Here is a 13771-nt window from a genome sequence, read left to right as displayed (position 1 = left end):
GTATGAAAGCGATGGAGAGAGAGAGATCAAAGAGATAGGGTTTGTTTTGAGTACGGTCCAAATGGCCATTAGAGGCGACTCAAGTATTGGATCGAGTAAGCAAGATTAATATTAATTAATATATATATGAATTGGTCAAATTAAAGTAAAGAATATTATATATTATAATATGGTTGGAATATATATTGAACGAAAGAGGCCAGGAGATCATCATGCGACAATTAGACCCCTTCAAAATCCACTATGGTAAATGTATCGATGTATGCTCGCTTATAATTAAGATATATAGTTAATTAGATGATGATGATCAGAAACAACCAAACAGAACATCATGAATTGGATCGAAGAAGATGAAAAATAGAAGCTATGCGCGCAAATTATTTAAATATTTAAATATTCGACCTGTCGATGTTGATCATGACCGAATCGCATGGAATCTTAATATATTTTATCTTCTTATATATATATATATATATGATCTTGTACACAAACTTTTGTCGATTATGAAAAGAATTAGCTAGGATGAGTTTTCAATGCTTAAGAGGAATTAATATAGATGCAAGCTAGCTAGCTAGGCACCCAACCATTTATTAATTAAGTAGTATATATCATTAATTAATGTCGATGATGATTATTTTAATCCTGATAATTAGAACTAATTAATTATATGTATAGTATATATGCTCATGTTTACTGGTATACATGAAGATCAATTCATGAATATTCATGTATTGTTGCTAATTAGTGTGAAGCAACTTTCTAATTTCTTTATGATAATTAGTGTGGTACCGTTGAAATTGACCAGGCCACCTCCTTAATTAATTAGATGGACCCGATAGAAAAAGTCAACAATTTAGGTGGATGGAAAAAGTCTATGTTAATGGTCAACATATTCCAACCATCGATCGCTAGCTTTCAGTACTTGGCCCCTTCATTAATTTATGGATATATATTGAAGGGCCCCCGGTGATCAGTCCCATGCAAGCTGTACTCCAACTTCAAGATAATATAATTCAAATTAATATGGGATAATTGAATTAAAATACGTACGAATTACTACTCCAGCTAGGCTGGCCTGCATGATGCTGCATGCTTGCTAGCTAGCTTCAAGAGCAAACAAATAATCATGCTTCAAGAGCATGCCATATATGTTTGCTCTTTTGATGATGATCAGTAGTACTGTCCGATCGATCGAACACCTTTGACTTTTTTTTCTAATCATTTTCTAATTAATTTTTGTAAAGCCTGATAGTTTTCAGGTCTAACATGGCATCCTAGCAGAACATGCAATTAATTAGAACACAGGATGTTAATATAGGATGTATTCATTGCATGTAGTAGTATTCCAAAGCCCACTTTATAGTATGCGCAAGTACAGCAGAAGTTTGAGGACCTACGATTCAGGAAGTACTCCGGCCCCAAACACCGATCGATCGAGGAGTCAAGTTCTTGATTATTATTATTAAATAATAATTGTTCTATAAACAAAGATTTTAAGGCTCACAGATTTGTAAATTATATTTTAAGGTCTGAGTTTAGGCCCATCACTAGCCCAACAAGAAGATACGTATCCTAATTTCAGACTCAGACATGATCAGTACCTCAGCCCAAAGCGCATGCATAATCATCTAATTTTACTCTTTGCCTTTTATCTTTGACTACTTTCTACTTGCAAGTCGCGCCAAGTGAAAAATATACCCTTTAAACTTTTTATGTGATAACATTTTATTTACAAGAGATCTAATTTTCCAGCTTTCTTTTACATATGAATGTTTGCCTTTTTTTTTTTTTTTTTTTAATAAAAGATTGATCTCATTACTTTCAAAGTAACAAAGAACGAATACGTGGAGGAACAACCTCCAGTTGAATGATCTCCTCAGTGAGGAGTAGAGCATTTTTAGCTAATACATGAGCTACATTGTTTGAATTCCTAGGAACATGCATAATTGACCAGTGAGACACCTTTCCTAGTAGATGTTTTACATCTCTCATCAATAACCCAGCTGAAGTCCACTTTTCCTGATTGCTTTTAACTGAGTTGACCATTGATAAGGCATACCCTTTAAATTGCACTTTTTCCAACCCCAGTTCAATACACAACATTGTGGCTTTAAGGATTGCAAGTGTTTCACCCAACTGAGGATTTAGAAAAAACTCACGAGCTGATCTTAGTGTAGTAATTACTGTTTCTTCTCAGTTTCTGACTATAACTCCTATTCCAACCTTGCAATGGACTTTGTCGATGACAACATCCCAATTAATCTTGTATGTATCCTGTGGAGGGGCTATCCACTGGTGAGCAATGCTAAGATCATTCCTAGGCAGACCTTTACCCAGCTAATGAGAGGATTTGAATTCTGCAAGCGCTTGGTGAGCTTGTGAGGCCAGAGTGAGGGGAGGTGTAAAAACCTCTTCAAAGACATAGTTATTCCTTCTCTTCCACAGATGGTGGGCTATAATTGCAATTTCTTCTAAATCCTCAATTTGCAAGGATGAAGAAAGTTTCCTCAAGAGTTTCAAGAAGGATATTTCCTCAATAGAGCATTTTTGTAGTCTTCTCGAGCATGAGCCCCATACATCTTGAGTTGACCTACAATTCCATAAGATATGAACAACAGATTCTAACTCCACACAACAAATAGGGCAGTTAGGAAACTCCACTACTTTTCATTTAAATAAGTTCAGTTTGGTGGGAAGAGCCTTATGAATAACTCTCCAAAGGAATACTTTAACAACATTGGGGACCTTAAGCTTCCATACTTTTGACCAGAAGTCATCTGGGGCAGTACTTCTTGAGGGTTGACCCTTAATGCTTTCCATAAGTTCCACTTGAAGGTGATAGACGCTTCTAACTGAAAATTTACCATCAACAGTGCATCTCCATGCTAGCTTATCTGAATTCTTGATTAGACTAAGAGGCAGTCTATTAATGAGCTCACAGTAAGACTCTGAGAAAAGTTCCTTTAATAAATGGATGGTCCATTAATGCTATGAATCATTGTCAATCAGATCTCTAATAAGAGCATCTTCTTCCAATATCCTCACTGGAGTTTGGATTCTGAATGAGGATGGCTTGGGAACCATTTGTGTTTCCAGATCTTGACTATTTCACCATTGCCTATTTGCCAGAGCAAGCCTTCCTTTAGTAGTTACTTTGCTACCAAGATATTTTTCCACAGAAATGATCCATTATAACCAACTTTAGCATTGAGGTAATCAGAGTGAGGGAAATATTTGGCCTTCAGAACCCTTGCTGCCAAGGATTGTGGGTGCTAAATTAATCTCTATCTCTGCTTAGCAAGTTTTCAAAATTCCTAAAGCCCAGCCCACCTGCATTCTTAGCTTTCCCTAGTTGCTAAAGAAAATAGAGGTTTTATTCCTATTCAGTCTCTAACCTGATGCCTGTTCATAAATATCAAGGAGCTTGTAGAGCCTACTCCATTCTAGAGAGTTAGCTTTGCAGAAAAGGAGGCTATCATCTGCAAAAAAATAAATGGTTAATGCTTAAGGAGCCTCAAGCCATTGGAATTCCTGATGTATGGCCAAAAGATTTAGCATTGTTCATAATAGAATTAAGAACTTTTGCACAAAGAATAAAGAGGTAAGGGGAGAGGGGATCCCCTTGTCAGATTAATCTAGAGGGCTAGAGCCTTCTCTGAGGGGTCCCATTTATGAGGATGGCTTAGCTAACTGTAGATACACACTACATCATAAGTGAGATCCACCTTTTGTCAAAACCCATCTACTGCATGATAGCTTCCAAAAAACACCACTCCACTCCACTAGATCATATGCCTTACTCATGTCCAATTTCAGAGCCATAAAGCCTTCTTTCCTACCTTGCATTCTGGTCTTTATAGTGTGTAAAGCCTCATATGCCACAATAATATTATCAGAGATGAGTCTGCCTGGGATGAAGGCACTCTGTGTTGGGGAAATGATCACAGGGAGAATTAGCTTCAGTCTGTTGGTAAGGACTTTTGCAATTACTTTATAAGACACATTAAGAGGCTAATAGGGCTATAATCAGAGACCAACTTTGGATTCTGTTTCTTTGGAATAAGGGCAATGTAAGTTTCATTTAACACTACAAGTCCACTCCTAGAGTTTAGAAAATCCTTAATTGCTACCACTATATCATTGCCAACAGTGTCCCAATGATCTTGGCAAAAGGCTTTAGGGAAGCCATCAAGTCCTGGGGAGCTAAGGGGGTTCATCTCAAAGATAGCTTTTTTGATCTTTTGAGTAGTGAATTCTTTGAGTAGTTGTGAATTCATCTCATCAGTCACTGTTTTTCTAAGATGAGCTATGTTGTCTAAGATGCCTTGGGGTTCAGGTAGAAAGCCTAAAATAGTTTACTAACTTCTCTTGTTGACTTGCATTAACACCTTCTTCATTAGAGATAATATGTATGGTATTGGATTTCTTTCTTTGGTTTTCACACGAGTTAAAGAATTTGGTATTTCTATCTCCATCTTTTAGCTCCTTTGTTTTGTTCTTTGGCGCCATTTTAGACCCTTTACTTCAAGAAGACTTTCCACTTCTTTCTGCAACTCTTTAACAAACTCAGAGAGTCCCTCTTGATTCAACCTTTGCAACTCCTTAATCTTCTCCCTCTTTTAAGCAATTAGCTTTCTTATATCACCATGGAGGGATTTACTCCATCTGACCAAGTGCTTTTGGCATCGAACCAATCATTTTCTAATGAAATTAGAACTGCTAAAATAGTTGGGAGTAGAGGTCGAAGCTTGCTTAATGATGTGAGAACACTTTTTCTGTCTCGACCAGCTAGCCTTATATCTGAACATTCTCTTCTTAGAGCTGCACGCTCTAATGGAATTGGCACAAGAGATAAGCAAATGATAGTGGTCAAAGCATTGAACTGGGAGAACATGGATGTTAGTGTGTCCATGCAGAGAACTCCAAGCTTTATTCCCAACCATTCTATCCAGCCTCTCCTTTGTGAATTCTCTACCTTCTCTGCCATTACACTAGGTAAATTTAGAGCCTTCACACTACAAGAAATGTTGTTTTTTGCGGCCATTTTTATTTCCGGCGGCTGTATTTTGGACACAAATTATAGTGTTTTCTTGTTCCTTTTTATTGTCTCTAACGATGTGGCAAACTGCCGCAAAAACTACCTTATTGTGGCTACAATTCATAATCGCAAAAAAAGTATGCCACAATTGCCATTTATTTATTGCTGGAGCTTTTGTGGCGATCAAAAGTCACGGCTAAAGAATTTTGGAAACCCACATCGACGGAAGAAACCCTAACCACATTACATTCCTTATTATCCCTAATCTATCCCAACCCCAATAGTACTCTCTCTCTCTCTCTCTCTCTCTGATCTATGAAATTTTCCTGTCACCTTGAAAAACAACATCAGCCTGCTGCGGCGTCGTTGCCTCCTCGCCGGTCAAAGTAAGTGTCACTCTCTTTCTATTTATCAATCTGTCCGAGTCTCTCTCTCTCTCTCTCTTATGCTCACTCTTTGATCTCTGTAACTCTACTCTAGAAAACTCTCTCTCTCTTTCATCATTAGGCGGCGGCACCTTGTCCTTACAATTGCTCCTGCCTGTTAGTGCGCAACACCTCTTTAATTTACTCGATCTCTATTTTAGTTAGAAGATCTCTACTTCAATTTTTTTTCTTTGTTTCTTATCAATAAGTTGCATCTTGATTTAGTTTAGTATAATCAACAAGGCAAATTCCATCTTATCAATAAATTCCATATAGATATAGTTTGAAATACTGTTATCGTGCCAAGCAAATTCTAGTGGCTGAATTGGCTAAAAACCTAATAAATTCCATATATATAGTCATCCTTTTGCAAAATTTTTGGGATAGCAATTTGAGTCTCCTAATCCCTATAGAAATATTATTGGGGTCTTTCAATAGGTTTCTCCTTCAATCCAGCAGCTACTTCCTGTGTTATTTTTAACTTCCCCCTCTTTCTGCATTCAAAATTAGAATGGTTAATATATAGGTAGATATAATTAATTATGGACATGGATAAGTCTTATAAACCCAAAGTTGATTATGTTATTGTGTACTTTGTTGTGTTATTGTCCACATAGTAATTGATAAGTTATTCTCCACATGGAGAAGTCTTATATATGTTGCATGTCCTGTCCACACACAATAAAGAGATATTGTCTCTCTCTTTTGGCGGTTGCACATGAAAGTGCAAAATAATTAGCACTTGTTTACACACTAGTTTTGATCTCAAGTATAGCTTAGAAGAGAAATTTATTCATATGTATTGCAGTTCATATGAATGAATCATTTGTCGAAAATAAATAAATAGTCATATATGTTGTGATATGCCAATGCAAGAATACATATTGGCAACACTAGCTAGTAAAACTGGGATTTTTGTGCCCCATCAAATTAAATTACTCCTTACTACGGATCTAATTTCTTTTTTGGGATTTGTCTTCCCACTCCATTTAAATATTTTACTTATGTAGTAAGAGTTCTATGCTGCCATGATAACCTATTTGGGGGGGTTTTTGAACTCTGAGTACAAAGTATTCATTATTTTGTCAAGCCACACCAATATTGATTAATTCATTTAAATAAATTAGTGTTTAAGTTTTTTCTGCTGCAATTGCTATCCGGGTTTGGTTATCTTCTTTCTTTGGCTAAGCTCCTTTTGTCGTGATGAGTAGCACTCCCTACAATCATGGTTTATATGATTGTAAAGAGTTTTGAAATCATGAATATTTATCTTAGAAAGAAATCTAAGTAATTCATTACCTTAATAAGCTGAAGTTTTCTTCAACTAATGGTTGTTTTGTATGCTTTAAAACTTCATTATTCCAATGAATGGTGAGGTGAATAGAGTTTATTATAAATCTTGGTAGATGATTTCTGGTAGAGTTTGACCTATATCATAAACCTCCATGCATGATTAAGCTGAGCGGATGTTCTTATAAACTAGTGTATCATGGTTTATGCACTTGCTAAAAAATAAATCACTGCTAGTGACATCTAATGGTGTCCTTTAATGCATAGATTCATGTCTTTGAAGTTGGTGTGGAAGAACTGCCCTTAATACAGATACAATTCTATTAGTAATTCTTGTTGCAATATAAGCTAGTAAAGCATATATACAATTTGTATTTTGGTTGGGTGGATTAATAGAAATTCCAATTGTTCTCTGCTTATTCAATTCTTTGAGTGCAAATCCATTACTCAGGTTAGAGTCGAGCATTTTAGTATTTTCAGCAGAATATCATGCTATGTTCTAGCTGGAACACTTAAATTATTCTTGCCAACTACGTACTCAACCTAAGCAACTAACTTGGTTCCTCGGGTTTATTATAGGAAGTCCTAAATTGTGGTTGTGGATAAGTCTTATATGTGGTGTTTCAAATGACGTCTAAACATTATCTTTTCTATTTTATTGTCCACATCGTAATGTGACTATGGGCCCCACTAAACCTTTCTTTATTGGGTCATTGAAGCTGATATACTGGTAATTAACCCTTATTTCACCACCTTTTACATCCATACACTTTTAGGTACACAAAATTATAAAAACTTGTGGTTTTCAATTATTACTTATAATGAAGGTCTAATATGAAGAATGATTGATGATATGTTTTTAAGACAATTGAATGGTCTTAAAAATGTCCATTTCTTTCGTAGATGGACAAAAGTTGGATGCATATCACCGATAGATTTAGATCAAGCGAATATGCAAAAGGAGTTTCAGAATTCATCTCTTTGGAGCAAGCCCATGTAGTCGGCCAAGACCAAGTACGTTGTCCATATAAAGGCTGCTCAAATAATTTCTTCCTACCCATAACCGAGGTAGAAAGGCATTTGTTCATTACAGGCATTGATCCAAACTACACAACATGGACATTTCTTGGCGAAGAGGAAGTTTTATTTTCTAGTGATGATGACGATAGGCATGATGCTGAACATGATGATGAATTCATTGATGATATTGATGTCATGTTAGACGACATCCGGGCTGGTTCACATTTTGATCTTCATTCAACGACTCATTCAATGTTAACTCCTCCACATCGGTCGACACTCAGTCAACCTTGTCATTTGAGCAACTTTTGGAGGATGCTCGTCATCCTCTTTATGAAAATTGTTAGAAGTATTCAAAACTTTCTTTTATTGTCAAGTTGTTGCACATAAAAACAATTGGGGGTTGGAGTGTGAAGTCCTTCGATATGCTTCTTCAACTGCTAAAGTCAGCTTTTCTCAATGCTCTCTTACCCAACTCATATAAGGAGTCGCGAAACTTGGAGCGGGGCCTAGGCTTTAATTACACCAAAATACATGCTTGTCAAAATGACTTCATATTATTTTGGAAGGAAAATGAAGATAAAGATGAGTGCCCTAAATGTAAGGTCTCACGTTGGATAGACGACCGAAGTAAGAAAAGACGAATTCCTCAAAAGGTTCTACGATATTTCCCATTGAAGCCAAGGTTACAACGATTGTTTATGTCACAAAAAACAGTAGTAGATATGAGATGACATAGAGAAAAGCGCGTCAATGAAGACGGTATTCCAAGACATCTTGTCAACTCTGAAGAGTGGAAGACATTTGATAAAGAGCATGCTTGGTTTGCCAAAGATGCTCGAATGTTAGGCTTGGGTTAGCTAGCGATGGTTTCAACCCTTTTAACAATTTGAGTAAACCTTATAGCATCTGGTCAGTGATACTTGTCCCTTACAACTTGCCCCCCGTGGTGTTGTATGAAAGATCCATTCTTCATCACTTCACTTCTTATTCCTGGACCAAGATCACGTGGAAATGAAATTGATGTGTATCTGCAGTCGCTAATTGATGATCTCGTGGATCTATGGGAAAATGGTGTATACACATATGATGCAGTGGTAGGCCTTATATTCCGATTGCATGCAGCTTTATTATGGACAATCAATGATTTTCCCGCATATGGAAACCTCTCCGGATGGAGCACTAAAGGAAAAATGGCATGTCTAACATGCAATCAACAAACTGATTCTATGTGGTTGACATATAGTCGAAAGCATTGTTATATGGGTCATCGTTGATTCTTGCCACTTGCCCATATTTGGAGAAAGAAAAAGAGTCTTTTTAATGGCAATGAAGACCATCGGTCCGGACCTACACCATTGTCAGGAAAAGAGATACTCAATCAACTGCAGAATATTCCAAATGAAACGTTTGGTAAAACTACCAATAAAAGAAAGCGTACCACTAAGGAGTTAAATTGGACAAAAAGAAGTATCTTCTTTCAATTGCCGTATTGGTCCACTTTAAAGATTAGACATAATCTTGATGTGATGCACATTGAGAAGAACATATGTGACAATATCTTAGGAACTTTGATGAACATTCAAGGAAAAACCAAGGATCATCCTAATGCACGTCGTGACCTTTCCAACCTAAGGATAAGGAATGAGTTACAACTTAAATATGATGGAGATAAACTTACCATGCCACCTACTTGTTTTACTTTGCATGGAGCTGAGAGGTTAAGCTTCTGCAAGTGGTTGAATGATGTGAAATTTCCTGATGGCTTTGCTTCTAATATATCTCGATGTGTTAGCCTTCCTGATTGCAAGATTTTGGGAATGAAATCTCATGATTGTCATATCTTCATGCAAAGACTACTTCCTGTAGCTATTGCAAAATACTTACGACACGATGTTAGATTGGCACTTACTGAGCTAAGCACATTTTTTAATAAATTGTGCACTAGAACATGTAAGCTTGATGTCTTGGAGCGACTTCAAGCTGATATCACCCTAATTCTGTGCAAACTTGAGATGGTATTCCCACCCAATTTTTTTGATGTAATGGTCCACTTAGCCTATCATTTGCCACGTGAGGCCATGCTTGCTGGGCCGGTACAATATAGGTGGATGTATCCTTTTGAGAGGTACCTTGGTAAATTCAAGAGGTATGTTAAGAATAAGGCGTGCCTAGAAGGTTGAATAGCAGAAGCCTATATCCATGTTGGATGCTTGAATTTTTGCTCCATGTACCTCCATGAAGTTGAGACCAGGTTCAATCCACAAGAAAGAAATGTTGATGGTGGAGGGACTAATGTACAAGATGGACTATATGTGTTTCAATAAAAGGTGCGACCCATGGGTATGGCAACACGTCATCAACTAGATGATAACCTTTTCAAGACCGCTAAGTGGTATGTGCTTAATAATAGCCCAGAAATTGAAGAATACCTCAAGTAAGTATATATGATAATGCTGTTTTGTAGGTGTTTAAATTATGATTCTTCTAACATTTTACGAATTTTTTTTTTTTTGCTGTTTTGCTTTATATACTCACCCATTCTAAATACTTTATAGTGAGCACTACAACAAAGTGAGGGAAGTCCACACAAATAACGTCGATCGTTGCCATGCAGCTAAATTCCCAACTTGGTTCAAGTCCAGAGAATGTACATACAACAATACACTTGTTCCCGTTCAGAGTTTTACACTTACTGGTTTTTTGCAAACCTTAATGCTTCTCCCTCTTTCCACTTGCGCAGATCCAAGATCTGCGTAAAAATAATCCGAGTGAAGTGTCTGAAGATTTATATGCACTAGCGTGTGGTCCTGAACCTTGGGTTGTGTCATACTCTGCTTGCATCATGAATGGCATAAGATTTCATACGAGAAACCATGAAGAACTTCGTCGCACTCAAAATTCTGGTGTTTTGGTTAGTGGTGAACACCAATCAGAAAGTGTCGAATTTTATAGTGTTGTAAAAGACATTTTGGCATTACAGTATATGAAATGGCGTCATGTTTACTTATTTGAGTGCCAATGGTTTGACATTGCTGATCCCATTCGAGGGATACGTGTGGGTGAGCATCTTATGAGTGTTAATATGTCGAGATCATGGTACAAGGACGAGCCTTTTGTTTTGGCATGCCAAGCTTCACAGGTGTTTTACCTACAAAATACAGGATTGGGTAGTAATTGGTATGCGGTGCAGAAGGTGACAAACATAAATGTTTATGACATTCCATCAAACCCATTAATAGAAGACGATGAATCTGATTCCAGCGACATTGATGTTTACCAAGAGGACAATGACGGAGATGCTTATATACCGGTCCAAGTCGATGATGATGGACTAGTTAGTCCATTGCACATGATTGATGTAGACCCCACACATATGGATGCGTCCTTACTAATTGCCCACTCGGATCGCAGCAGCCAAGAAATACCTTTTATCAATGATGATGAAGAGGAGATATGTTCGGATGATAGTTCCAACTCTCTTGGCTGCACAGGTGAAGATCTCTCCACTGATGATGAAACAAACTCGAATTGGGTAATAACTGAAATATTCTGAGTTATATACACTTGCTACATGTGCATATTGCGTTAATTATTGTATTGAAATTCTGGTTGTAGGATTAGCAGCATATCAGAGAGTCCCTTTAGTTTGCACTTATGAAATATATTGGTAAGTATGATCTTCAAAAGGTGTTGGAATTTGTAATAATTTTTTTTATGGGTTGTCATATAAGTACTGGTATGGTTTAAATATTCTGTACAGAGGGCAACATGCACAAAAAATGCATGATCTTCCAGGGGAAAAGATTGCCCTCATTCGCTACTTCATCTGGTATAGATTTTCAATGCCAACATTATTTCAATTTCTATTTTGCTGTATGGGTTTTCTAATAACCATTTGAATGTTTGTTGTTCTCAAAACACTACAAATTTTTATATAGGTGTGGGGAAGAAACTTGGATGAGCTGGATGACCACTACATATGTTTGTTGTCCTCTATTTTTGCGTCTGACCTGGATGAGCTAAAAGGCATGAAGAAGTCTGAAGTAGCTAATGTTGAAGGAGATGAAGTAGCTAATGTCTGAAGTAGTTAGTTACTGGAGGAGATGATTGAAGAAGTTTGAAGTAATTAATGTAGTCAAAGTCCAGTACTACATGCAGTGATCCTGCTGAACTTTTTTTTTTTATTGTAAAATTAATGATGATGGATGACTTGTGACTGTAATATTTTTTGGAATGATTAAATGACTGTAATGAAGAAGTTTGTACTACATGAAGTGATCTTGGTTTAACGACAGTAATATTTTTTGAAATGATTAAATTTTATGAAGATTGATGACATTTGGTCTGATAGGGTCAAATATTGAATTGATTGCCCTGTTATCCACAGAATTTTGTACAAATCTTTGGGATGATAATCACAGGTGTTAGTGTTGACTCTCTTGTCACCAAAAAATCTATGTTGAATGATGGAGGTGTTGTTAATATAAATGATGAAACAGTCTATTGATGTTTTCTAGTTTTATCATATTCCTTAGTTATGATTATAGGAACCAACATGCTATAATCAACATCCATCAAATCTTCATCTAGAGATTGAATTGAAGAATCAAACCAAGGAATACTTCAACTAATAATTAATAGATGCTATTAAGAACTTTTCTCTATTAGAGGATTATAATTTGGTAATATAATCATCCCCAAGAAATGTATTTTGCCTCATATGTTGTTGACTGTAAAATAACTAGAGAAGATGATGCTATAGCTCGCTTGATTTGTGTTATAAGTAGACCATTTGCAAGAACACGATATTCAATTTTTTTTTTTTTTGTTTTGTTTTGTTTTTTTTTTTTTTTTTTTTTAACATTTGAATGATTCTATTTCCTCAACCAAACATCCAAACATCAATTTTAATTATTGGCATCATCGACTTATGCAAATAGTTCAATCACAAAGATAATGGTGATTGAAGTTGGTATTATATAGACCTTGATGTATAAATGAAATTCAATTACTTAACATATTAAATATATTGACTTCATCTAGTATGGTTTTAGAGCAATCTATGGTTCACTAATAATTAATAGATGCTATTAAGAACCTTTTTCTATTAAAGGATTATAAATTGGTAATATAATCATCCTCAAGAAATGTATTTTACCTCATACGTTGTTGAGTGTATAATAACTAGAGAAGATGATGCTATAGCTCTTTTGATTTGTGTTATAAGTAGACCATTTGCATGAACACGATATTCAATTTTTTTTTTAATTTTTTTTACGATTCTATTTCCTCAACCAAACATCGAAACATCAATTTTAATTATTGTCGTTATCAACTTATGCAAACAGTTCAATCACAAAGATAATGGTGATTGAAGTTGGTATAGACCTTGATGTATAAATGAAATTCAATAACTTAACGTATTAAATATATTGACTTCATCTAGTATGGTTTTAGAGCACTCTATGGTTCATTAATAAATATATATGCTAGGTATGAAAATAATAAACCCGTCCAATGACGGAGTATTCAATATTCTAATATATGAGTGGTTCTACTCTGACAGAAGAAATTCACAGAAAAATCTAACGATAGTGTAATTTTCTTTTTGTTTAATCTAATTTTTCCCTTTTTATTCAAACATTTTTTAAAAACTTTGTAAACATTTTTAAAAAATGAAAATAAATCACAAACTCAGTGAGCTACACTTTTTCATTTATCCTATAATATATATTGAAAAAGTCTATGAGTGACAAGTGTAAATTTAACTTCTTATTAATTTCAGGAAGCTACACTTAGAAAGGAAATAAAAGAGTGACTTCTCATTGGCAGAAGCTGAAATGTAGTGCGTGCGACGATGAAATCTATAGCGTGCCAAGTTGAGGAAATTGAAGGGCAAAGGAGTCACTTCCTTATCTGCTTACAGCATGCATCAGCATGAATCATGTACCTCTAATCTCGTCACTTCTATACGAACAAGGCAAGGTAGGGTCAC

The 13771-nt window shown here is 35.8% G+C and overlaps 1 protein-coding gene and 1 long non-coding RNA gene across 2 annotated transcripts; both read left to right on the top strand.

The window, feature by feature from the left end:
• The first annotated feature begins 5245 nt into the window (after positions 1–5245).
• Positions 5246–12112, top strand: LOC121247541. The gene is made up of 2 exons (XR_005937254.1): positions 5246–5424; positions 11726–12112. It is a non-coding gene; the product is annotated as an uncharacterized LOC121247541 (long non-coding RNA).
• LOC121247540 lies at positions 8577–12112 on the top strand. Its single transcript, XM_041145896.1, has 5 exons — positions 8577–10210; positions 10332–10417; positions 10515–11125; positions 11223–11308; positions 11392–12112. Exons 1-5 carry the CDS (start codon positions 10113–10115, stop codon positions 11432–11434), a joined length of 924 nt encoding a protein of 307 aa, XP_041001830.1. The 5' UTR covers positions 8577–10112; the 3' UTR covers positions 11435–12112.
• Positions 12113–13771: the final 1659 nt, after the last annotated feature.

Source organism: Juglans microcarpa x Juglans regia, chromosome 1S, assembly GCF_004785595.1.
Source record: "Juglans microcarpa x Juglans regia isolate MS1-56 chromosome 1S, Jm3101_v1.0, whole genome shotgun sequence".
Classification (NCBI taxonomy): Eukaryota; Viridiplantae; Streptophyta; class Magnoliopsida; order Fagales; family Juglandaceae; genus Juglans; species Juglans microcarpa x Juglans regia.
Note: the sequence above shows the minus strand (reverse complement) of the source record. Positions and strands in the feature narration are given on the sequence as shown.